This window comes from Capricornis sumatraensis, chromosome 19 (genome assembly GCF_032405125.1).
Source record: "Capricornis sumatraensis isolate serow.1 chromosome 19, serow.2, whole genome shotgun sequence".
Classification (NCBI taxonomy): Eukaryota; Metazoa; Chordata; class Mammalia; order Artiodactyla; family Bovidae; genus Capricornis; species Capricornis sumatraensis.
Genome location: NC_091087.1, coordinates 23,303,801 through 23,330,157, shown reverse-complemented (window position 1 = coordinate 23,330,157; position 26,357 = coordinate 23,303,801). Strand labels below are relative to the sequence as shown.

Genomic DNA, 26,357 nt, shown 5'->3' with positions numbered 1-26,357 from the left:
TCGCTTTTGTCAAACCAAGACTAGCTTTAATTTCTTTTCATTATGGAAATATCTGAAGACAGCTGACAAAATAACCACTGCCCATTTCCTCTACTATTCATTATATACGCTATTTTTATATGACTCTTCTTACTATGATATAAGCAATCCATTGCAACCATTTCCTTTTTTGTGGTTCCGGAACAAACTATAATACTTTAGGCTTTGTGTTTCCACGAGCAAAGCAGAAGGAAACTTGTACATCTCCAATTCTGTGTTTTATAAATCTATCAAAGCTACTCTTTTGTCATCAGAACTTTGACAGGCTTCTCACACTGAGCTTTCTTAAGCTCACTGTCAATTACAGCCCCACGGAGACAACTGCATACTCTTCCAAGAGGCTGTGTCATCAGCTGGAAACAGAATTTATCCTTATCTAGCTTTATGTTTTCAGTGCTATCTATCATTTCCACCTGTAAATATATTTTAGAATATCAATTACATCTTTATTATGTATGGTAGATTCACATTATACAGAAAGAAATATCATTGTTTCTACAGTTACAGCTATTTCTTTAAATTTTTTTTAATGTCTGAAAATTGTGGAATAGGACAGGACTGAAGGTAAAGCTGTGGATATAAATCTTGAGACAGAAAAATATCCATTAATCAACAGACATAGAACATATTACTTCAACTAATAACAATTGCATTGAATTATGCTATTATTCAGCCCATAGGTCTCCCTAATTTCCCATAAACATAAGATGAAAGGCTTTGGCAAAGATTTATTTGTTCATGTATTTATTTATTACCTCCTATGCATCAGGCATTGTTCTGGGTGCTGGGAATGCCTCTTTATACAAGACAGAGAACGTCCTTTTTCTCATGGGTTGCACATTCTAGCTGGGAAAGACAGATGATATTGAATTAAAGGTGTCATAGTAGCAGTGATGAGGAATGCTACTCTAGGCAAGGCGGCCTTGACAAATCTTGCTGAGATGATGAAATTTAAGCTGAGATTATGACATTTAAGGCACGACTTGAATGCCAAGAAGGAGCCAACTGTGCAATGATCTGAAGGAAATGTATACCAGTGTAAAGGGACAACCAGTGAAAAAAATTTAAATTAGGGCTGATCCATCTCAAACTGTTAGAGAAACAAACATATGTGGCTGAAGCCCACATTTATTTGATCAACTAGCTGGTAACTTTATGAAAATGAAATATAATCAGATTAGGATATAGATAAATCACAAGATAATTATTCTGAGTGAAAATGCCAAATGGGGAAAAGGAGTACCTACTACATGATTTCATTTACATAAAATTCTCAAAGTACAGACTAAAATTTAGGGACAGAAAGCAAATCAATGGTTGTCTCTGAGAGTTATGATTACAAAGGGACTCAAGGATATTTGGGGGAATGATGGAAATAGTTGTAATTTTTATTGTGAAAATGGTACCATGAATGTATGTATAAATGTCAAAGCCAGTCAAAACTGCATATTTTAAATATGTGCAGTTTATTGTACATCGATAATGTCTCAATTAAGCTATCATAAAATCAGATTTGTTTGAATATCTTTCTTTTACAGAGAGTATTTGGTAGTTTTCAATCATACCCAGCTCATTTTCTAAATACTTAATAAAACTTCCTCAATAATTCAACCTGTGCTTTCCTGATATCTACATCATATTAACTTGCCTAAGTTTGAGAGACTATATCTCTTTCTAGGGTTTGGAGAGTAAAAGAACATATTTTCCAACTTCAGTTTGTAAACATGCCACCTCAAAGATCTTGGACAGCAGTTAGATAATATAATATGCATATTATTTCAGAATTGCATTTTAATACAGCTAATCCAAAAGCCCTGAACTCTTTTTGTTGTTGTTGTCTAGGCGCTGAGTCGTGTCCAACCCTTTTGAGACCCTACAGACTGTAGCCCACCAGGCTCCTCTGTCCATGGGATTCTCCAGGCAGGAATACTAGCGTGGGTTGCCATTTCCTTCTTCAGGGGATCTCCCCAAAGCAGGGATCAAACCTGCATCTCCTGCTTTGGCAGGCAGATTCTTCACTGCTAAACTACCAGGAAAGCCCCTGAACTCGTTTAGACTCATACATATACTGGTAAACTTTCTCTCTCACCTTTGACATGTGCTCCTTCCTGGAAAGCCTCATTCTCTTTTCTCTCTCCTCCTCCCTCTCTTCCTCTCCCTTTCTGCTCTTCATCCTTCTCAGTCTGAATATCATTCTCTACTAGGTGAGAACAAAACACGCCATAGGTCAAAGATGTCGCTCCCTTGGGCTTTAAGTCACTTGCAGCTCCAAGGAATCCCTGAAATGTAACTAATGGTGTGTTTTTGTTTGTTTCTCTTTTGGTTTTATACATTCCAATTTCTTTAGGAAATTTAGTGTTCCTAACTATACTTATTTACGCTACTAAAACAAAAAGCAAACAAAAAAAAAAACACCGAGGTCTCAAGGAAGACACACCCTCTGTGTTGCTGACGGAGTTAATAACAAAAATGCCATTCGACAGAACAGAATGCTTTCTGGAACATCTGTTATAAATCCCAAGAAGTGATTTCACAGACCTGGCTGCCTGCATCACTCACCCTCTCACCATTCCAGTGTTTACCTAGGGCTCTTCATAGAGCTGTCATAAACATAAATAGAAATATCTAAAATAATGAAGAATTTTACAAATCGAAATTATCATAATTGCTATGCACACATTGGGAAGTCAAGAAAAATTTCAGATTTAAGACTTACCATCATTTTACTCTATGGGAACTAGTGAAACTAACATAGCTTATGCTTAATTCTGTTGTAACTCATACATCTGCTTTGAAGCCATAGATTTGTCTATTTGTAAGCCATGGTTTTTCAAAGTCACTCATGATTATATTAAAAATATTGATTGTTGTTACTTAGTTGCTAAGTTGTGGCTGACTCTGCAACCCCATAGACTATAGCCCGCCAGACTCCTCTGTCTATGGAATTTTCTAGACAAGAATACTGGAGCGGGTTGCTGTTTCCTTCTCCAGGGGATCTTCCTGACCCAGGGTGGAATCCACGTGTCCTGCATTGCTAGGCAAATTCTTTACTGCTGAGCCACTATGGAAGCCTTTAGTATTCAGCAACATATTGGTTTCATTGCTTCTCTTTGATTCTTATTAAGGTTCTGAATTAGAGCCTGCCAATCTATTTATCAGATTTGGAGGCAGAAGGGGAGAGTCCATTATTCCTGGGGAGGGAGCGCATTTGCAGTAGAAGAATCGGGGGACGACAGACATGAGGGTCTTATCAGCTTTCAGGGAAGCCTGAGCCAGCTGCCTTCCTCGGGGCTTTAGACACAGAGGTAGGTAGGTAAGGACAGTTCCTTTCGGAGGACTCCAGGAGATGGCGATGCAGATGGGGGAGGGTCCTGAAAGACTTCGAGAGTCAAAGCAGCTCCTGAGTGGCTCTAAGAAACCGCTAACTTTCACACTATTAAGTGACCACAGAGTCCTTGCCTATATCCCCACCATTTTTCTAATGGTTAAGGAAGTCCCCTTTACATTCCTTACATTTACATTCCAACCTGTAGTTCATAAAGGGCAACTTGTTTTCCTAACAAGGTAAACAAGTACAGACACACACAATCCAGTTAGAAAGAAAAGATTTGTGATTTTAGAAAACTACCTCTGTTGTTTAAGCTGGTATCATGGCTAAATGTGCTGGTCCTGGAGACGACCTCTGGGGTTCAAATTCCTGCTCCATCACTTGTGAGTAACTTTAGTCAAGTTATTTAAACTCCCTGTATCTTGGTTTCATCTCTTTAAAATGGGGGCAAAATACTTTCTTTTACCTCTTAGGACTATTTGAGGGAATCTTAAAAGCTTATATGAATGAAAACTTAGAATGGTGCTTGGCACTTGTTAAATCAATACGCGTTGGTTATTATCATCAGTAGTGCCATTAACTCCTGCTTTTCTGATGAGTATATTCAATTCCCCGGGGTCTACTTTCCTACAGTACTAATGGCGGAGTGGTAAACTAGGGCTCAGCTGCAATGCAAATCATCTCTAGGTCCTCAGTGCCTCAATGATAAAAGGCAGAGTCAATTCAGCCTCTTCAGACCCTGCGTCCAAAAGCTAAGTCCATCCTTTCTAAGGCAAACCTTGAATAACTGACACTAGGTAGCCCTACAAGATAATTGCACATCTTTTCCTTAGAATGTGGAGGAGACTATTCCTAGGTTATTTCTAGGTAATGAAATATTTGAATAAAAAGAGCAACCCCAAAGTTAGGTGGCTGGTTTTGCATTACGGCCATGAACTTCAGTCGGTGAAAAGATTAGAATGCTGAGGCTCATTTGCATGTATATTTCCTATCTCTAATGTAGGATGTTGCTATCTTCATATCTAATGCAGACGAGCCAGTTCTTTAGTCAAGAACACCAATTAAAATGGATTATATTTCATGGCCTAAGTTCTTAACCCCTTTGTCTTGGAAACTACTTTATAAATATATTTTTTAAAGAATTATTTTCAATACATTTCAGGAGAGAAATTTGGAATCAGGGATCAGTATTTGTCACAGATCAGCCACGTAGTAGTGGCTTGGCTTTTATCAAACATTTAGCATCAAAAGCCTCTATTTATTCATCTATAAGGTAGAAATGAAGAATAATTGTAATTTCCTAATGCTTGTTCCATTTAAGATAACATACACATGCTATAAATATGCAAATATTATATATATATATATATATATATATATACATACATATACATGAAGAGAGTGAAAAAGCTGGCTTAAAACTCAGCATTCAAAAAACTAAGATCAGTGATCCAATACCATTGCTTCATGGCAAATAGAAGGGGAAAAAGTGGAAGCAGTGACCAGTTTTATTTTCTTGGGCTCCAAGATCACTGTGGATGGTGACTTCAGCCATGAAATTAGAAGATGCTTGCTCTTGGAAAGAAACGTATGACAAACCTAGAGAGCATATTAAATAGAAAAGACATGATTTTGCCTACAAGAGTCCATGTAGTCAAAGCTATGGTTTTCCCAGTAGTCATGTATAGACGTGAGAGCTTGACCATAATGAAGGCTGAGTGCCAAAGAATTGAAATGCTTTTGAATTGTGATGCTGGAGAAGACTTTTGAGAGTCTGTTGGACTACAAGGAAATCAAACCAGTCAATCCTAAAGAAAATCACCCTGAACATTCATTGGAAACACTGATGCTGAAGATGAAGCTCCAATACTTTGGCCACCTAATATGAAGAATTGACTCATTGGAAAAGACCCAAATGCTGGGAAAGACTGAAGGCAAAAGGAAAAGAGGGTGGCAGAGAATGAGATAATTAGCTAGCATCACTGATTCAATGGACATGAATTTGAGCAAACTCCTGGAAACAGTGAAGGACAGGGGAGCCTGGCATGCTGTAGTCCATGGGGTTATGAAGCGTACAATAGGAATTAGTGACTGAACAACAAAATATATGCATTAGATAGACTTATCAAAGCTTTATCACAGTTCCATCGCTATGACAAGTTACCACTCTGCTCTTCATTTTATCTATTATGCCACACTCTGGCCAAAGAGAAGGAGCTAGCCAGCTTCCCTGACTGGACACCACCACGGAACAAAATGATGAGTACCAAGTCATCGTAAACACAACGGCTTTAATTTAGTTTCCATTTTCATGGTACTGAAACAATATTGACTCATGCTAAGTTGCCTCCACTTTGCTTATAGACTTACCTCTCACCACAACAGAATCAGTAAGTCTATGGTGAGTTATCACACAACTGAAGATAGTCTTTGTCTTACTAGGACATTTTCTGGGTCTGAGTTGGACAAAATCATCTAAAGATATTAAAATGACCAAGCAGAAGTGAACCACAACTCCTTGCCCCTCTAAGTCTTCACCTTTAGGAAGAGGATATAGTATACATTAACATTTGGATTAAGAACATTAAGATCCTTTTTAAAGAATCATCTTGTACCAGATTTTACTTCTAATGTTGCACGCTTGGTTTAACATTCTTCTTCACCATGTTGCTGCCTCTCAATTCATGACATCCACTCATCAACACACTTCTTTGTTTTACTCTCTCCTTTTCTCATTTATTTATAACTCCTTTCTGTAACCTAAGGACTGTTAAGCTTTTGTCCCTGTATTATCTACTCAGTAGGCACGGAGATAAAATTTAATTTTCATTCAACTAAATACAAGCTTTGCAACACTTAGCATAATCCAACAGCCCTGCCTTTTATGTCTTAAATGTAGGGTTGTAACCTCATAGCCTATGTTGAAATGAGGGGATGTCAGTGGCCATAGCCTTGAAAATAAAAATAAGGTATTCAAGAGGAAAGGAATTTAAAGATTTTGAATTTGAAAGTTAAAAAATTCTGAGAGTAAACAGGTTAAGCCTCCTCCCCGAAGTCACAGAGCCAGTTGAGAGCATTAATATTTTGAACCAGAACTGAGCTTCAGTGAAACTAAGCCACATGTCCTTGATAAAAACTATGTTGGGTACTAAAGTGAGGGCTTCATGAAAAGCTGTGAGACAAAGAAAACCATGATAGATTATTTCATCTCAGATGCAATATATTTGTCTGGATTACTTGATTTCCTTCTTAAAGGGGGAGATTGGACGATGACCAAAGTGTGTGTGAGCCGCTCAGTTACGTCTGATTCTTTGCGACCCCATGGATTGTAGCCCACCAGGCTCCTCTGTCCATGGAATTCTCCAGGAAAGAACACTGGAGGGGGTTGTCATTTCCTTCTCCAAGGGATCTTTCTTAACCAGGGATTGAACTCGTGTCTCCTGTGTCTCCTGCATTGATAGGCAGATTTTTTTACCATTTAAGTTATGAGGGAGGGTAAAGAAAAATAATATAACCTGGAAATGTTCACAGAAACTTAAAATTAGTGTTTCTCTCCAACAATACAGTCATCTAAATTCAGGATCTTACAAGCCAAAAATGTAAATTTCTGATTCCTTTTATTCACATGAGGATATTGTGGATTGAATATCATGCCCTTGAGTTCTGCTCTTGTAAAGCAGCTTCCCATCCTTTCTCCCTTCTCTCTCAGAACTTTGTAGTCACATCCATAGTTTTGCTATCTCTATAAATCTGGTAAACTTACAGGTGAAATGATTTGAACCCTTATACTAAATGGCTAACTCTTTGTAAGAGCCATAGGTTCTCATGGGGTTTCAAAAAGCGTAATCCAATACTAAGAAATAAAGAGAAAAAGGCATTACTCTAAAAATTAATGAAAAGCCACTGAATAAACTTAGGCCATCCACATGCAAAGAAAACCATCCATAGGCTGCAAAGAGTCAGACACGCTATGGATAAAGAGTGGGAAGAATGAGTTTTCTTGACTGAAATTCTTTTCCAGGGGCTGCTAGCCTATTCTGTTTTCAGGTGTTCATAGATTCATAGGCAGGAGACCAGTCTTTCATTTGGATGAGCCTGAGGCAGAAGCAAATGAGACCCCCAATGTTGACTGGCAATGGGTAAATCACTTAACTATACCTAGCGGTACCTTGGCCTTCCCGGGTGATGCTAGTGGCCAAGAACCCTCCCGCCAAAGCAGGAAACATAAGAGACGCAGGTTTGACCCTTGAGTCAGGAAGATCCCCTCAGGGAGCTCATGGCAACCCACTCCAGTATTCTTGCCTGAGAATCCCATGGACGGAGGAGCCTGGCAGGCTACAGTCCATAGGGTCACAGAGTCAGACACGACTGAAGTAACTCAGTATGCACGCACACATTGGTCACTCAGGATTCCCTGGGCCCCCACCTGTAAAATAGGAATTCTTTTAAATCAGATAATATGCATGGCTGTTATGAGGTGGTAATGTTTTGCAAATAACGACTGCACTGTGCAGAAAATTCACTTTAACTCCTCTCTGTCTGCAATCACTACCAGCTTTCTTTTCTGAATTCTTCTCTGCAGGAGTGGCTAAGCATTTAATCCATGGTGACATACAATCCACCCATGATGATATATAGTCATCTTCCCTAAGTGGTGTTCAAACAATCAAGGGGTATTTCTGGGTCAAAATAAGCCCAGGACATTAAGGTTTTAAAACTTACACATAAACACACTCAGACTTACATCCATCTAACACGTGCTTTTAGAGAATAGAGAGAAAAAGAAACCAGTAAGATTAAATTAGTTTTAGGTTATGTATTTAATGGCCCTCAGCTCTCTCAGTGGTTCTGTATGTTGCTGAAGACGCAATCAGCATGTGTAGAGTGTTAATGAATTTTTCCTTTTTCCATTTATTATTTGAAACTCTGAATATCATGAAGGGTAAGAACTTGAGCCTTGTCATGAAACAGAACTGAATTCAAAAAGCTAGTGGCTCTTTTCCAAGATTCCTGACATTTGGCGGACATCTCAACCTCAGTAGAACAATGTCTTTGTAAAAGGAGCCATTAATAACAGGATCTATCACACAAATTATTTATATGATAAAATAAAATACTACTAATAAAATGCTTAGTATAGCATCGAGTTCATGGTAAGGTTCTAAGGAAAGTTTGTTCTGATTATCATCTTACATTTGCACTGACACACTCAGGATCCTCATGGTTTTGCGGTATTCTAGAAAATAATCAACTATGTTCTTTTTCTTTTCTTTTCACTGCTAGAAATTTGGATTAAATTTATTTGGGAATATAAGTCTCACTGCTATAAATATCTATGTAGTAAATACTGTTTTCTGATAAGTTTATTTCTTGAGGGATAGTCAGGCTGGAAACAAGATTAAATGAGAGGTTTTTAAGGACCTTCTTGAAAGTTGCCAAATTCTTCTCCAGAGGAAAGTAAACCAATTTACAGATAGCTGTATGATATTATTAAAGCTCTTTCTTCAGAGATGCACCAACACTGAGTCTTCATTTTTTTGTTTATTGTAGAAGACTCAGCATAGAATCATACCAAAAATATTTGAATTAGCGTTTCTTTAACTACTAATGAAGCTGGGGAGTTTTGTTATTGTTTCCTGCTAAGATGGATACTTCTTCCTGGCTAAATAATTCATTTTCCTTGACTAGTTAGAGAACCATTTAATGTTTTAAAGCAATATGTGGTAACTCATAGTCTCAAAAAATTCCCAGACTGACTTCCATTCCAACATTCCTCCTTGTAGTCATTGGATATTTGTTTGCCTGCAATTATGGAATGAAGCTAAGACTATTCTCAGATATCAAATATTATGGGCTATTATTTTTTATTTTCAATAAAATTAGGATGAGCAACAATAAGAAAAATAAATACCATTACAATTGCTATGTAGCAACAACGGGAATTGATGGAAACAGAGAGTAATTTACAATCAGAAGCATTGAGTTCCCATGCACCTTTGAGGGGAACCTTTCTCCCCAATACTGTATATCCCATTTTGGCCCCTAGACATTGGCACTCCACTTCCAGCCCTCACTGGTACCTGCCTAAGAGAGGAAGAGGGCCATAAAGTTGATGAGTACTGAACTAGCATGAGCTGCTGGTGACCCACATAGTCATTCTCTCCCTGAGCTCAATATGCTTCATTGCTCCTCTATGTGATGAGGTTAGCAAGGCCAGCCCCGCTCCTATGGCTAGACAAGGAAGTTCAATTCTGGTGGGGCCATGCTCTCTAATTCTTTATTACCAGTAATAAATCAGGTAATTTTCATACACTGTATCTAGCTTCTGGGTTCTATTTCTTATTTGCTTTAGAATTTATGAGAGTAGAAATGGTGTCATTCATTCTTCATCAAAAACCCCACATGGTTTAGTGGTGACATCACTAAGCATCAGAGACACTAGGGCTTCCCAGCTGGCACTAGTGGTCAAGAATCTGCCCGCCAATGCAGGAGACGCAGGAGACCCGGCTTCGATTCCTGGGTCAGGAAGATCCCCTGGGGAGGAGGAAATGGCAACCCACTCCTGTATTCTTGCCTGGAGAATCCCATGGATGGAGAAGCTTGGCGGGCTACAATCCATGGCGTTGCAAAGAGTCGGACGTGACTGAGTGACTGAGTACACACAAGCATTAAGGATACAGAGTCACACTGCCTGATTCAACTCCTGTGCTTGTTCAGCTCCTATCTGATTCTTATAATCAGATGAGAGATAAGTTATATGGCTTCTCTAACCTCCAGTTTCCCCATCTGTGTATGGGATATAATAATAGTAGGAGCCTCAAAGAATTGTTCAAAACAGGACAGTTGGCAAACTGTGGCTCACTGGGACAAATCCAGTCCGTTGTTTATTTTTGTAAATAAAATTGTATTGAAATCTACCCATGCCCATGTATTTCCATATTGGCTACGGCTACTTCCACATTGCAACAGCAGAGCTAAGTAGTTGCAAAAGAGACCATATGGACCACTAAGACTAAAATATTTTCCATCTATCCCTTTGCAGAAAAAGTCTGTTGACTCCTGGTTTAAAAGATAAAGCAAGAAGTGAAGTATGTATACAAAACACATACCCTGGACATACAAAGAGTAAATGCTTAACATGCGTTAGTTATTGTTATTGTTGTCCTTATTACCTACTAAGAGGTTGTGCATCATAGTCATTAAAGAATACTGATTCTTTAGCAAAATGGTATAGATTGAAATCTCAGCTCTACGACTTATCAACACTCATTTAGGCAAGCCACATATATTTTCTGAATCACAATGTATACTCATCCGTAATATGAAGATAATAACATTTAGTGCATAGAGCTATTGAGAGGCTTAAATGAGATTATACAAGTACTCAGTTCAGTCGCTCAGTTGTATTTGACTGTTTGCAACCCCATGGACAGCAGCATACCAGGCCTCCTGGTCCATCACCACCTCCTGGAGCCTACTCAAACTCATGTCCACTGAGTCTGTGATGCCTTTCAACCATCTCATCCTCTGTTGTCCCCTTCTCCTCCTGCCGTCAATCTTTCCCATCATCAGGGTCTTTTCCAATGAATCAGCTCTTTGCATCAGGTGGCCAAAGTATTGGAGTTTCAGCTTTAGCATCAGTATTTCCAATGAATATTTAGGACTGATTTCCTTTAGGATGGACTGGCTAGATCTCCTTGCTGTTCAAAGGACTCTCAAGAGTCTTCTCCAACACCACAGTTCAAAAGCATCAATTCTTCACCACTCAGCGTTCTTTATAGTCCAACTCTCACATCCATACATGACTACTGGAAAAACCATAGCTTTGACTAGATGAACCTTTGTTGGCAAATTGATGTCTTTGTTTTTTAGTATGCTGTCTAGGTTGGTCATAACTTTCCTTCCAAGGAGCAAGCATCATTTAATTTCAAGGCTGCAGTCACCATCTGCAGTAATTTGAGAGCCCAAGAAAATAAAGTCTGTCACTATTTCCACTGTTTCCCCATCTATTTGCCATGAAGCGATGAGACCAGATGCCATGATCTTCATTTTCTGAATATTGAGTTTTAAGCCAACTTTTTCACTCTCCTCTGTCACTTTCATCAGGAAGCTCTTTAGTTCTTCTTCACTTTCTGCCATAAGGGTGGTGTTATCTGCATATCTGAGGTTATTGATATTTCTCCTGGCAATCTGGATTCCATCTTGTGCTTCATCCAGCCCAGTGTTTCTCATGATGTACTCTGCACATAAGTTAAATAAGCAGGGTGACAATATACAGCCTTGACGTACTCCTTTTGCTATTTGGAACCAAGTAAATTACTAAGGAGATTTCATGTCACTGACATGAATATTTGCTGTCATCACTGTCGCCATCATCATCATGACTGCTATTAGTTTCCCTCCTTAGGATTCTAAAATATAAACACATTTTGAACAGAAGTTTGTTAAGAATATTAAATATCAATTAGCTCACGTATTTATTTAGTAAATATTAACCAACCATCTTGAGGGAATCAGAGAGCCTCTGGAGATACAGATATAACATTTCCTTTCTCCTTAACTTCTGCAATGAAATCACCCCAAATCTACATTTTCAGGTCAAAGCCAAAAATATGACATACTATTGAAGAAAAATCATCACCTATATCAAGAAGACTCTTGAGAGTCCCTTGGACAGCAAGATCAAACTAGTCAATCCTAAAGGAAATAAACCCTGAATATTCATTGGAAGGACTGATGCTGAAGCTGAAGCTCCAATACTTTGGCCACCTGATGTGAAGAGTTGACTCACTGGAAAAGACCCTGATGCTGGGAAAGATTGAAGGCAAAAGAAGAAGGGGGTGCAGAGGATAATACAGTTATATAGCATCACTGATTCAATGGACATGAATCCAAGCAAACTCCAGAAGGACAGGGAAGCCTGGCACACTGCAGTCCATGGAGTCGCTAAGAATTGGCCATGACTTAGCGACTGAGCAGCAACAAATCAAGCTGCTGCTGCTAAGTCACTCAGTCATGTCTGACTCTGTGTGACCCCATAGACGGCAGCCCACCAGGCTTCCCCATCCCTGGGATTCTCCAGGCAAGAACACTGGAGTGGGTTGCCATGTCCTTCTCCAATGCATGAAAGTGAAAAGTGAAAGTGAAGTCGCTCAGTCATGTCTGACTCTTCGCGACCCCATGGACTGCAGCCCACCAGGCTCCTCTGTCCATGGGATTTTCCAGGCCAGAGTACTGGAGTGGGGTGCCATTGCCTTCTCCGAACAAATCAAGCTACTTCACACTGAAACAGGAGAAGCTGCCTGCGTGCAGCTAGACTAAAATTGTTTTAAAGAACATTTGAACCCTGGGCTATTGAGTAATTTTAAGATAATAGAGCTCTCACGATTTAAAGATGAATAAACAAAAATAATGAAATAAAAGTTGAAAGAGGAGGACATAACAACCCAGTGGGTGATATGCTCTGCAATGTATAAGAACCCACAGAGCAATGGTGCTCCTTGGGAAATGAATAGCCACAGCTATTCATTGAATAATATAATGTCTATAATGAATAGACACTAGCATTAGGTAGCCCCTATTCAGGTTTCAGGAAAATTCACGGAAGATGACATCCAAGAAACATTAAATAAAAAGATAACAGATTCAAATGGAAAGAAAACTCTCCATATTGTAAGCATGAATAAAAGAAAAAACTGGCAAAGATAAAGAAATAGGTGCAATGAAACCTAAATGCAATGTGGCTGAAAATAAAACACATCAACAGAGGAGAGTCCATGCAGCAGAAAAGAGAATCTGTGAGGGCAAACCTTAGAAGCACTTCCAGAACCTGGCATTAAAAGCTATAAGATATTATAGAATATTGAGCAACGGCCCCTTGATATACAGTAGACGCTTGTTGGCTATCTATTTTAAATATAGCTGTGTGTACATGTCAATCCCAGACTCCCAATCTATCCCTCTCCTCCCCCCATCCTTCCCCGCTGGTAACCATCAATTTGTTCTCTGAGTCCTGTGAGTCTGTTTCTGCTCTGTAAATTAGCTCATTGTATCATCCTTATAGAAACACAATGTTGCTAATCAACCACACTATTATAAAATAAAAAATTGTTAAAATATGAAAAAAATAGTTACAAGGTAGAAATGATAAGAGGAAAGGAGATGACAGACCCATGTGTTCAGAAAACAGATATCAAACACCCTTAGTAAAAGGAAATGAAGACATAATGGAAACACTGCTATCTTATAACTGAAAGACTTGTCAGTAAAGGACAGAGTATTCAAATCCAAGATGAATCAAAAGGACCTAAACCTAAAAATTAAAAAGTAAAGAAATATTTTGATGCAGTAGAGAAAGGATATTTGTGTTAACGAACAAGGAAAAACTAGTAAGGCAGAAATACATAAGATCCATACAAAGAAAGAAAAATTAGGCTGATTACTACTGCTTAAATATCAGAGTAAATTGAACCAAGCCTATACTGCTTTAATGAAATCTCTTGGTATGTAAAGTGGAACTGTGATGTAAAGTAAATAGGAAAATATTCAGATGTATACTAATATATCAAAAGTATCCATTGATTTACTGTACAAAAAAAATAGTTGTTCTCTAGCAAATAAGTGAGATGAATCAATATAAAAATAAGAAGGAGGATGTGACTGCACAGAATGGACAGAGATTAACAAATAACTTAAAAAACTGAATTTTAAAATGATCTGACTATGACTATAAGACAAGCCAAATGCCACAGATACATCTTATGTGAGAAATTAAGAAGTGGAAAAATAATGCTTTTGTTTAAAATAAATGAGACACAGATGGTTGGATTGGCAATATGTGTATGTTCAACACATATATATTCCAGATAATATCCTAGGAATGCAAACTGTTTCTAATGATTGAACAAAACAAAGTACATACTTTATTCCCAAACAAAGGGAAAAAAAAATTCCTCTACTCACAGTAAATAACAGCAATATCTAGGATAAAATAATATTTTAGGTCTTCAGCCAAATATATTTTCCTTTGATTTTTAAGAATGGGTGAATATTATAAAATCTATTAACATAATTTAAGACTATTAATTCAGTCATTTTTCTAGATACACCAAAAAATTCATCATCCAATCTTGATATTTTAAATTAATATGCTAAGGAAAAGTAATAATTAAAAAAGAAGACATTGAACATTAATACCAACCATCAACACCTTACTTAACTCTTAGAGTTATTCTCATTTTCAAATGAGGTTCACAGTGAATTTGACTATAGAATCATCATCGTCTTTATACTACATTCTCAAAACCGAGTAAGTTTATAGATAAAAGTAAAAAGCAAGCAGAGACTTCTATGGTGATCTAGTAGTCAAGACTTGACCTTTCAATGCATGAGGTGTGGGTTCAATCCCTGGTCTAGGAACTAGGATTTCACATGTTTCATGGCCAAAAAAACAATATTGTAACAGAAGCAATATTGTAACACACTCAATAAAGACTTTAAAAACATGGTCCACATAAAAAAAAAAAATCCTTAAAATAAATAAATAAAATGAAGTATTTTTTTAAAACAAGTAAACAAAGCTAATTGTTAACATTTATAAGAAATGCTATGCTTTATCTAGAAAAAAAGAAAAATCTAGGGAAATACATTTAGGTATAACTACAGAGTGTAGTGAAATTACTAATAAACACATCAATAAGTAAGAATCTTCACGTGTAACTAAGACCCACTGTTTACCAATCTATGATGAAAAAAGACAGTTTTTAGTATAACAAGAACATTAAAAGCTGGTGATAATTATCAGGTAAGTATATGAAAAAGATGTACAGAAAGAACCCCTACAATGTTTTGCTGAAAATCAAAGACTATGGCAAAACCAATATAATATTGTAAAGTAAAAAAAATAAATTAATTAATTAAATAAAATCTGAAAGAAAAAAAAAGAAAATCAAAGACCTGAAGAAGTGGGATAAAATGTCAGATTTTTAAAAAATAATATGGGTAAATAGTCAATAGATGAAAAAGACTATAATTTTAATGCACCTTAAGTTAAAATTCCAGTGCTTTCAGTTTTGGCCGGTAACAATTCATAAATAAATTATGTAAAAAATGTGAAAGGTTAATGGGAAAATATTTAAAGTATCCATGATGAACAGAGGTTGAATACCTTTAACACAGAAATTGAAATTAAATTTAAAAATAATTTTTTAAATGTTTATTAAAAGAATAAAGAATACAATATATTATTTGGAAATTCATTTTTAAAAAGAAACTAATGAAATAGAAGCATGTAATTCATATTTAAAAAGACCGAACTATAGATTAAAATAGAACCCAATTTTCACCTATAAATTACAAAGATTTTAATGCAAAAACAATCACTATATTTAGAAGATGAGGTAGGAGAAAACACAGATGACCTAGGTTTTGGCAATCATTTTTTTTAGATACAACACCAAAGGCATAATCCCTGAAAGAAAGAATTGTTAAGGAGGACTTCATTAAAATTAAAGATTTCTGCTCTGTGATAGATGATGTGAAAAGCATGAAAAGACAAGCTACAGACTGCGAGGAAATATTTGAAAAAGACCATTATCCAAAATATACAAAGAATTCTTCAAATTCAAAATAAGAAAACAATGTGTTAAAAATGGGTCAACAACCTTAAAAGACACTTCACTAAATAAGATATACAGATGGAAAATAGAGCATATGAAAAGATGCTCCACATTCTATGTCAACTGGGAAATGCAAGTTAAAACAACAATGAGATACCACTATACACCTATTAGAATAGCCAAAATATAGAACACTGACGATACCAAATACTGACAAGGACGCAAAGCAACGACAGCTCTCTTTCACGGCCAGTGGGAACGTAAGATAATGCAGCCACTTGGCAAGATCTTTGGTAGTTTCTTACAAAACTAAACATACTCTTACCATACAATCCAGCAATCACACTCTCGGTATTTACTCAAAGTAGTTGAACACATTTCCATACAAAATCCTGCACACAGATGTTTACAGCAGGTTTATTCATAATTGCCCACACCTGGAGGAAACCAAGATGTCCTTCAGTAGTGGATGGATAAATAAACTGTTAATATTGTACATCCAGACAATGGAGTGTTATCAAGTGCTAAAAATAGAAATGAGCTATAATGCTATGAAAAGACATGGAAGAAACTTAAATATATGTGTTTCTAAGAGATAAACAGACAATCTGCGAAGGCTAAATACTGTATGATTCCAACTATAGGATATTTTGGAAAAAGCAAAATTATGGAGACAATCAAAAGGTCAGTGGTTGACAGAGGTTGGTGAAGAGGAAGTGATGAGTAGAAGGAGCACAGAGGCTGTTTTAGGGCAGTGTGACTACTCTGTATGATATATAATGATGGATACAGGTCATTTTACATTTGTCCAAATGCATTAGATGTGTAACATAATGTGTGAACCCTAATGTAAACTCTGGACTTTGGGTAGTAATGATGTGTCGATGTTAGCTCATTGGTTGTCAAACATTTACCACTGTAGTGGGGGATGTTGATAACAGGGAAGGCTATAGCTGTCAAGGGGTAGGGTGCCTATGGGAAATCTCTGTACCTTCCTCTCAATCTTGTTGTGAATTAAAGTTTCTCTAAAATGTAATACCTAGGGACTTCTCTGGTGGTCCATTGGCTAAGAATCCTCAGGGAGTAAGTTCAATCCCTGGTCAGGGAACTAAGATCCTGCATGCTGCAAGGCATGGCAAATAGATAAATAAATGTAATTTTTTTTTTAAGAAGTGTTTATAAAGTTGCAAGGAAAGGAAGTCTTATACATTGTTGTTGAGTGCGTTTTTTGATCAGTTTATTCACATGTAAAAAAAAGTCATCTAATATGGCAACCCACTCCAGTACTCTTGCCTGGAAAATCCCATGGATGGAGAAGCCTGGAAGGCTGCAGTCCATGCGGTCGCTAAGTCGGACATGACTGAGCGACTTCCCTTTCACTTTTCACTTTCATGCATTGGAGAAGGAAATGGCAACCCACTCCAGTGTTCTTGCCTGGAGAATCCCAGGGACGGAGGAACCTGGTCGGCTGCCGTCTATGGGGTCGCACAGAGTCACACACGACTGAAGTGACTAAGCAATAGCAAATTTCACCAAAATGTTGACAATGATTGTCTAGAGGTAGTTGGATAATGGGTGATTGAAGACAGAAGTAGGGTTGTATTTTTGTTGTTTGATTTCCAAATTATATTTTCTTAAATATTCAGAAAAACAAAACTGCATTTGTTTTAAATCAAGTATCTATAAGTATTTTTAAAAGTATAGTTAGGGTTTTTAAAGTCTATGAAAGATTTTTATTTTTTCTGTGTTGTTTCATCAAATTAAAGAGAAGATTAAATGAGTTTATATAGATGCTAAGGGGTGCCCTGGTTAATGCAACAGGACTGTAGTTTCAGAGAATAAGTGAGATATTAAGCCATTGCTAAGGTTCAGCTTGGAGACTGCACATTCTGTCGTTATTAACAGAAGAACAAATGGAGAGAGGGTAGCTGAACTGAAGAGTGAGAGGCAATGGAGGGATACAAATCGAGATGAACAGTGGCTGACTCCGCAAAACTATTAAATGATTTTGCAAAAGACCTGTCACAATGGATAAACGGTCCCTCCGGAAGAAACAGCTTAGCATTCCTGCAGTGCACACACGATAATTTCCAGGGATGAACCTGAGAGGAACGAGACAGAATGAAGAAAGGCAAGAAGTTCCAAGGTGCCTTAACGAGTCTGCAGACCTCTCTTGAATGAGCAACTGGGAAGAGAGCTAAAGAAGAAAAACCAAAAACAAAGCGTGCATGTACTTCATTTTCAGCTTCAGTCACTGGGCAAACATCCACCTTTCTGCCCTTTATCCGCTCATGAAAAATGGTGAGTTGTTCTGTGAATGTTGACTACATTCTAATTATTTCTGTGGTAAATGAGGCATGAAACCTATTGCCAAAAAACACGATGCCCACCAGCATACAGCCAGGCTTTATCTTCCCAGTAGATCACTCCTGGGCCTTGTCTAAAGGACCCTCAAAATAACACATGCTCACATATTTTTAAGGCAACTTTTCAGGTAAATGATTGCCTTTTTTTTTTCTAGCATTTCCTTCTGTGCAAGAAGAATCTTTCTGAAATATATAATCCTATTATATCAAATAAGGGTAACACACCCAAGGAAAAAAGGCAGGAATGGGCCAGGGGGTGGGAAGAGGGCAGCAGAAGTCTCCTGTTTAAAGCATATATTACAAACAGTTACACCCTTTTGTATGATAATAAGAGCCCTGTTACTAACACAATTCCTAGGATTCACTCTGCTGATTATTAAATGTCATGATTTAGTTCTATTCATCGGAAACGAATCAAAGGTACTCAAACAGCTTGCTGCTGGTTTCAAACCAACAAGTATCATTTGTATTATGTCTCCTCTGCCATCCCTTAATGAATACACACTTACTGGAAGGGATATTTTCTGGGTCAAGACATTCTCATGGTGATTTCGCTCTCAACCAAGTAGTTTTCAGGTCCTCTGGGTAGGAACCATGATTTGCTTTGATCAACCATCTCCATGATTAGACATATGATACAAATGTTAGGGTGAAATAGGCAGCTTTCATTCTGTTGCTCTCCACCAGATTCCATGCCTCTCAAATTTAATTGAAATCTTTTCAAAACACACAGCTGAATCACATACTATGTGTGGGTATCGTGCCCTGTAAGAAGTTGCCCCAGCCCAAGAAGGGTCAGACTTCAACCTTCAGTATCCTTGGATAGGTTGCAACTGGAAAGTTACTAGTTTGTTGTGTGGCATGACTAGTTAGTTATAAGGGATGGCATGGAGGTAAGGTAATGCTCTGCTCTTATGATCACCCATAGAGAAACCACTGCATGTGGAGCCTGACACCAAATTTTTTATACTTGAATTAGAAAAGGCATTTCTCTGATAGATTTCTTCTTGTTCCAGTTTACAGGCAACTAATCCTCACTGCATTGGATCAAACAGACGGGCACAATCAATTCAGGGAAAGCAAGCAATGCCAGGTCCGCTCAGTCTTTCCTCAGTGAACAGTAGAGGAGACGGGAGGTGGGTGGGGGGAGCGGCCAAGATGGAAAGAAAGAAAGAAAACGCAGGCATGTCTGCACCCAAGATAGCTCAGCAAAGGCGAAGACGAAAAGACACGTTGAAATATACATCCTGGCAGATGGAAGCACTCGCTGTCAGAGAAAGAAGCTAAAATACCACCACAATGCCAAACACACCAAGCCTTTGGGCGCTGAGGGGCGTGGAAGGAGCAGGGGCAGACAGAAGCGGTTGTGATGTCAAAACGAAGTCAGTGCAGTGTCTCTGGGGAGGGAAGAGGTCTGGATTTACTTAAGTCTCAAGAGTCTATGATCTATAGCATCATGTGATAAGCAAGTTAATTACTGCACTTAGGTAATTAAATCTCACAGAAAACCAGTGCCTTCTGAAGCATTATGAATTTAAGCTATTAGATCTTTCTAGGCTTGACTGGCCATTTGGTGAGCAGTCACACTGCAATGGCTGCCTAACAGTGGCAGGATGAAAATTCATGAAAATGAGCTGGAAATAAGAGACCTTAATATAAACTGTTTTCTCTCTGCCTTTGGATGTGAGGATGCTTCCTCAACTATTGGTAGCCACTTCCTTCCCCAATGGCTCAATTCCCCTCTCCCTCCCTTTGCTTAAAATGTGGGCAATGACTTATTCCCTCCATCCTCTGATGTTTGCTGATACTCTTTTCTCTCTCTTGGCCATTACATCTCTCTTTCTTCCACCTAAATCCAATTTCCCTACAGTGCAGGGCATCAAAGGGGCTCATGCAGATAACAGTTATCCATCTCCTGATTCATTAACAATCCTCACAATTCTCAGAGACCCAACCTTTCCCTGCCATAGCTGTGAGTCAGGTTCTTGGGCCAGTGTATTCATCAGCATCATGTATTCTGAGACAGAACGTTGCTATTTAAGAATGGGAAGATTAAATCATTTCTTGTCTCCCAGGTGTGCAGATATTAATGATAAGATTGCCTTTTCTGAGCTGACTAATGACTCCAAAATGGTACCTGTACACATATAAACATATAACTGTCAAACCATGCATAAGTAAGTGTGTATGTGTGTTGCTAAGCTGCATCTTCTTTGTCATAAGCAAAATTTTATAAAAATACATATTTATAAATATACGTAGCTTTCTATGTGCATTTATGTACAAGTAAGCATCCTCCTCCCTGTCTTCATCAAGAACTCAGGATGTCCCGAGTCTGGCTCCAATAGAACTCTACTGTCTTACCTTCATTTGGCAGTTTCTCCATGTTTTTTTCTTTATCAAACAGCCATAGGTCCATGTGACTTTCACTTCTGAGATATTCTCCAATGGATACACAAAGCTTCAAACTGTGAGCAACTTACCTCTGCAGGTAGAAGTCCAGAGACTCTTCCTCAGCATTCAGCAGAGCTGCTGCACGGGTCAGGAGTTGATGGCTGCAGCTTCCAGATTTGAGTTCCAAGACGAGGAGCCCCAAGCAGAACATGGCTCCCATCTCCTCCAGCTCACCGGTACCAAACTGTAGACCCTGCCAGTTAAAGAGAGCAGTCAACAGTGAGAACAGAGCAGAAATGCAGTGAGGACAATCTGTGATTAGGGGGAAGGATTCCTGGATGTAGGTCTATCACAGAAATGATGAATTAACAGTATTTGTCAGCCACTGCCCAAGGAGTTTTCTCATGTGCCTTGTGGATCAGTGGTTCTCATCCTGCATAACATCAACCTTAGGGGAGAACCCCCAAGACAATAATGAGTGGTTAGGGGTACTGAAAGGCAGGAGGGTGCTTGAAGATCCAGGAGCCACCCCCCCACACCGACTTCTGATAAAGCATCAATGGTTCTATCTATATTTTACAAAAGGATTTCACAGCTGAAACAAAAGTTTGTAAACAGTCTTACTAAGAGAGACTAAAAGTCTGCTTATGCCAAAATATAAAAGAAAGCAATAATAAATTAAAAGAGTTTCTTGTAGAAAAAGAATGAGATATCCTTTCTCTCCCATAAATTTACCAACCAATGGAGAATGAAGGAGATCTTTCATGTAAAAACACTAAAACTCAAAAATAAATAAAAACCATGCACCAAATGAACCACATATTCAGCTGTACTAAGATAACACATGAAAGCAGAGCCATGACATATACTCTATGATATTATTAACAATTAGCAAGCAACTTGAATGTTGACCATGAGTCATTCTGTTCTGAGCTCTTTTAGATGCATTGACTCAGTGAATCTTTACCAAAGTCCTATGAGTTCATCATAGGGTACTGAGCTGAGCTTCCATGCTTTATAGCAGGTTCCTGCTAGTTATCTGTTTTAAACATGGTAGTGTACATGTGATGAGCTAGATAGGTGAGATGGTTGAGGGGGGTCCAAGAGGGACAGGATATATGTATACATATAACTGAACTGGAAAAGGTCAGTTTTCATTCCAATCGCAAAGAAAGGGCAATGCCAAAGAATGCTCAAATGACTGTACGGTTGCCTTCAGTTCACATGCTAGCAATGCAGTGTTCAAAATCCTCCAGTCTAGGTTTCAGCAGTGTGTGAACCGAGAACTTTCAGATGCACAAACTGAGTTTAGAAAAGGCAGAGGAACCAGAGATCAAATTGCCAACATTCTTTGAATCATAGAGAAAACAAGGGAATTCCAGAAAAATCATCTACTTCTGTGTGATTGACTACACAGAAACCTTTGGATCACAACAAACTGTGGAAAATTCTGAAAGAGATGGGGATACAAGACCACCTTCCTGGCCTCCTAAGAAACCTGTATGCAGGTCAAGAAGCAACGGTTAGAACCAGGCATGGAACAATGGACTGGTTCAAAATTGGGGAAAGGGTACATCAAGTCTCTGTATTACCATCCTGCTTATTTAACTTCTATGCAGAGTACATCATGCAAAATGCCAGGCTGAATGAATCACAAGCTGGAATCAAGATTGCCAGGAGAAATGTCAACAACCTCAGATATGTGGATAATACCACTCAAATGGCAGAAAGCAAAAATGAAATAAAAAGCCTCTTGACGAAGGTGAAATAGAAGAGTCAAAAGCTGGCTTAAAACTCAGCATTCAGAAACCTAAGATCATGGCAACCAGTCCCACCACTTCAAGGCAAATAGAAAGGGAAAAAGTGAAAACAGTGACAGATTTTACTTTCTTGGGCCACAAAATGACTTCAGACAGTGACTGCAGTCACAAAATTAAAAGACGCTTGCTCCATAGAAGAAAAGCTATGACAACCCTAGACAGCATATTAAAAAGCACATATGTCACTTTTCCAACAGAGGTCTGAGTCATCAAAGCTATGGTTTTTCCAGTATGAATGGATGTGCAACTTGGACAATAATGAAGGCTTAGTGCCAAAGAATTGATGCTTTCAAATGGTGGTGTTGGAGAAGACTCTTGAGAGAGACTTCAAGGAGATCAAATCAGTCAATTCTAAAGAAAGTCAACTCTGAATATTCATTGGAAAGAAAGATGCTGAAGCTGAAGTTACAATACTTTAGCCACCTGATGTAAGAGCCAACTCATTGGAAAAGATCCTGATGCTGGGAAAGATTGAGGGCAGGAGGAGAAAGGGATGACAGAGGATGAGATGGTTGGATGGCATCACTGACTCGATGGACATGAGTTTGAGCAAACTGTGGGAGACAGAGAAGGACAGGGAAGCCCGGCACAGTTCATGGGGTCTCAAAGAGTTGGACACAACTTGGTGACTAAACAGCAGCAACAAAAAGCTGATTCACTTTGTTGTACAGCAGAAACTAACACAACATTGTAAAGCAATTATATATATACATTTTTTAAAAAGCCCTACGAGGGGTGTGTGTGTGTGTGTCTGTTACTTCAGTCATGTCTGACTCTTTGCAACCCTATGGACTGTATGTAGCCCACATGCGGAGCTCTTCTGTGCATGGGATTTGCCAGGCAAGAATACTCAACAAAGTGCTCTATGTAGACTAGGAGGAACTCTGTATTACTAGATGAGTAATCACTACTTTATATTAGTACAAAGTGCATGCTTTTTGAAGTTAGATTAAAAAATTGGATTTGAATTCTAATTTATTTTATGAATGCATTATCTTAGAATTGTGAACTTTATTCACCTTGATTTTCTCATCCATAAAAGAGATTATAATTCCTCCCTCCACACACTTAGATGTACCGTGATAAAGAATGTTTCAAAGTCCCCACAATATCGATCAATTTTATCTCAATTTTTCTTTTCTTCTTCCTATAAAGATACTTAATACAACGGAATTCAATGTAGTTCTGAGGTCTTCATGTTTATAAAACACATTTCACTTACATGAAAAAAAATCAATAATTGAATATTATATTTTTAAAAAAAATAGATTTTCCATCCAAAGAATAGTAATCTAGAAGACAGGGATGTGATAGTAAAAATTTTAAAAGATTGGCCTAAGTGTCCCAAGGAAAAATGAAGTTCCAAGTTAGGAAACTACTCCATGAAAGAATTTCCAGGTTAAATAATAAAGAAATGTGTAAAGTCCTCAGCTTTATTTCAGCTGTTTAAAGATGTGGCTCGCTGCATGTTTGGACACCTGCTTACCTAAAGAAAGGAGACATTACTTCAGAGTAAGGAAAGTCTGCTCCTCCATAAACAACAGCAGCGGGAGGGGAAAGACAGAAGTTTAACAAGTGATTTCCCTTAGGTCAGTCGAGAAGATCCCTTTTCACAGAAAGAGAAAAGAGCTCAGTCCCTTTCCAGCTACGGCAGCTCTGCGGTCCAACGCTTTTCCTCCTCCCGTTCTCCTGACTGCTCTGCTTCGTTCTACCACGGCTGGCTGGGTCAGGAACAGTGACGTGGAGGTCAGACTGTCCTCCTCCACCCTCCTGCCTTGCTGGTGGCAAAGGGGAATAAACAAGGAGGCTATGAACAAGAATCCAGGCTCTAGGGATAGGCAGCATAACTGATCCACGTGTGTTAGCCCAGCATCCAGTCCAACATATAACAGGTCAGAGGAAAGAAGAGTCCTGGGGGAAATAAATCTCATAGCAGGCACAATATTGGCAGATGAGAGGAAATTTCTACATACAAGTCAAATTCTGCACAACAAGTCAAAAGCATTTTTTTTTACTACCATATCACCTTACTTTTTAGATTAATTTATTTTTAATTGGAGGATAATTGCTTTATAATATTGTGTTGGTTTCTGCCATACATCAGTATGAATCAGCCATAGGTATAGATATATCCCCTCCCTCTTGAACCTTCCTCCCATCTCTCAGCCCTTTAAACCCCTCTGGGTTTTTACAGAGCCCTAGTTTGAGTTCCCTGAGTCATACAGCAAATTCCCATTGGCTATCTATTTTACACATGGTATTGTATATGTTTCCAGGATACTCACCATTCTTTCCAACCTCTAAAAAAAAAAAAAAAAGAACAGCATCTTTATAATACAAAAAAGAGTCTCAGAATAGATATCAGTTCACTTATTTCAGTTAATGGTTAGTAAAATAAAATGACTAGACAAGAAGACATCAAATAAAGTAACTTACAGCATTTATTGACTGTGGGGCCTTGAGGAACACCTGTTCCATTTCTCTCTCTACTATGAATCTCACTTTAGTAACCTATGCTTTTTACTCTCAAACAGTATGAAGAACATTTGTTTATCCAAATGGCCTCTTCTTCCATCCTACATTCAGCCTGGAGTGAAAATCTCAGAGGCAAGGACTAAGCCATATATGTTTTTTATATCCCTGGCATGGAACACACAGTTCAGCATATGGTATATCCTCCATATATTATAAATGGGTAAATGATGGCTATAAATGTATGGCTATGCAGAGGCATGGGTGTGCATCCCTTGGAGACTGCTGTATTTGCTGAGTGGAACAGTATTTCTCCGGATAGCAGATATAGGAATGCCTTTAAATTCTGTTCTGTTGTTAAATGCCATGAGCAATTTTTAAATTTTTTTATTTTATTTTTGCTCCAGGAGGTGCATTTACTCCCTGGATACATTTGGGGAAACGGATAAACAAAATTTAAACATTCTCTTATCTATATTGGTCAGTTACTGTGTACTCACAGCAGTAGTTTTACAGATAATTCTGGCTTTGGGTTAGTTTAAAAGTGTATCTTAGTAAAACAGAGAACCAATTTTCCTCTCCCTAAGCTTAGTTCAATTAATTAGGATCTGTTTTTCAGCAATGACCAAAAGTCTGACTAAAGTGACTTAATCATAAATGGAACTTTAGTTTTTGCATATCATAAGTTTTGGTGGGTATTAAGTTTCTGGCCTTATTTCAGTTGCTTAGCAAAATCAGGGTCATTATATCTGCCATTCTTCTGATTTTCTCATCATGACTGCAAGGTGGCTGCAGTAGCGGCAGCCAGCACATCACCATTCAAGGAAGAAGAAAGAGAAAGTGGTAGGGGAGGGGGAAATGACAGCATATTCTTGCTTACACTTTATTGGTCAGAATTATGTAACAAAGCAAACATTAGCTTTATAATTGTCTGGGAACTAAATAGTTCAGATTGCTCATCCTGTTTAATAAAGATATGTAAGACAAGAGAGTGCTAGAAACATGATTGGGAGAGTCCAGCAATGACACACCAATATCCATATAGCAATGCTGCTAGAAAGTATAGGTCCTTCTTTTTTCAACACATTGGTAAGCAAAACTCACTGGACAGTTCTTTACATATACATATATTTTTAAATTTTCTTGACAATCTACCCCAAAATAAGTGAAATTCATAACTATATTCAATCCCCAAATTGGCTAGTAGCCTCACCCTCATATAATTTTTCAATATCAGCATGGGAAGAATATTTGTATTACTGTAGAAAATTACTTATTTTAATATTTTAAATTAAGTTTTAAAATAACTTTAAAGTCTAAA

The 26,357-nt window shown here is 38.0% G+C and overlaps 1 protein-coding gene across 1 annotated transcript in view; it reads right to left on the bottom strand.

The window, feature by feature from the left end:
- Positions 1-26,357, bottom strand: part of AGBL1 (AGBL carboxypeptidase 1) — an 874,683-nt gene that overhangs the window by 230,021 nt on the left and 618,305 nt on the right. Inside the window, exon 22 of the mRNA XM_068991508.1 lies at positions 20,834-20,997. Coding sequence (XP_068847609.1) covers positions 20,834-20,997 — 164 coding nt within the window. The remainder of the gene's footprint in view (positions 1-20,833; positions 20,998-26,357) is intronic.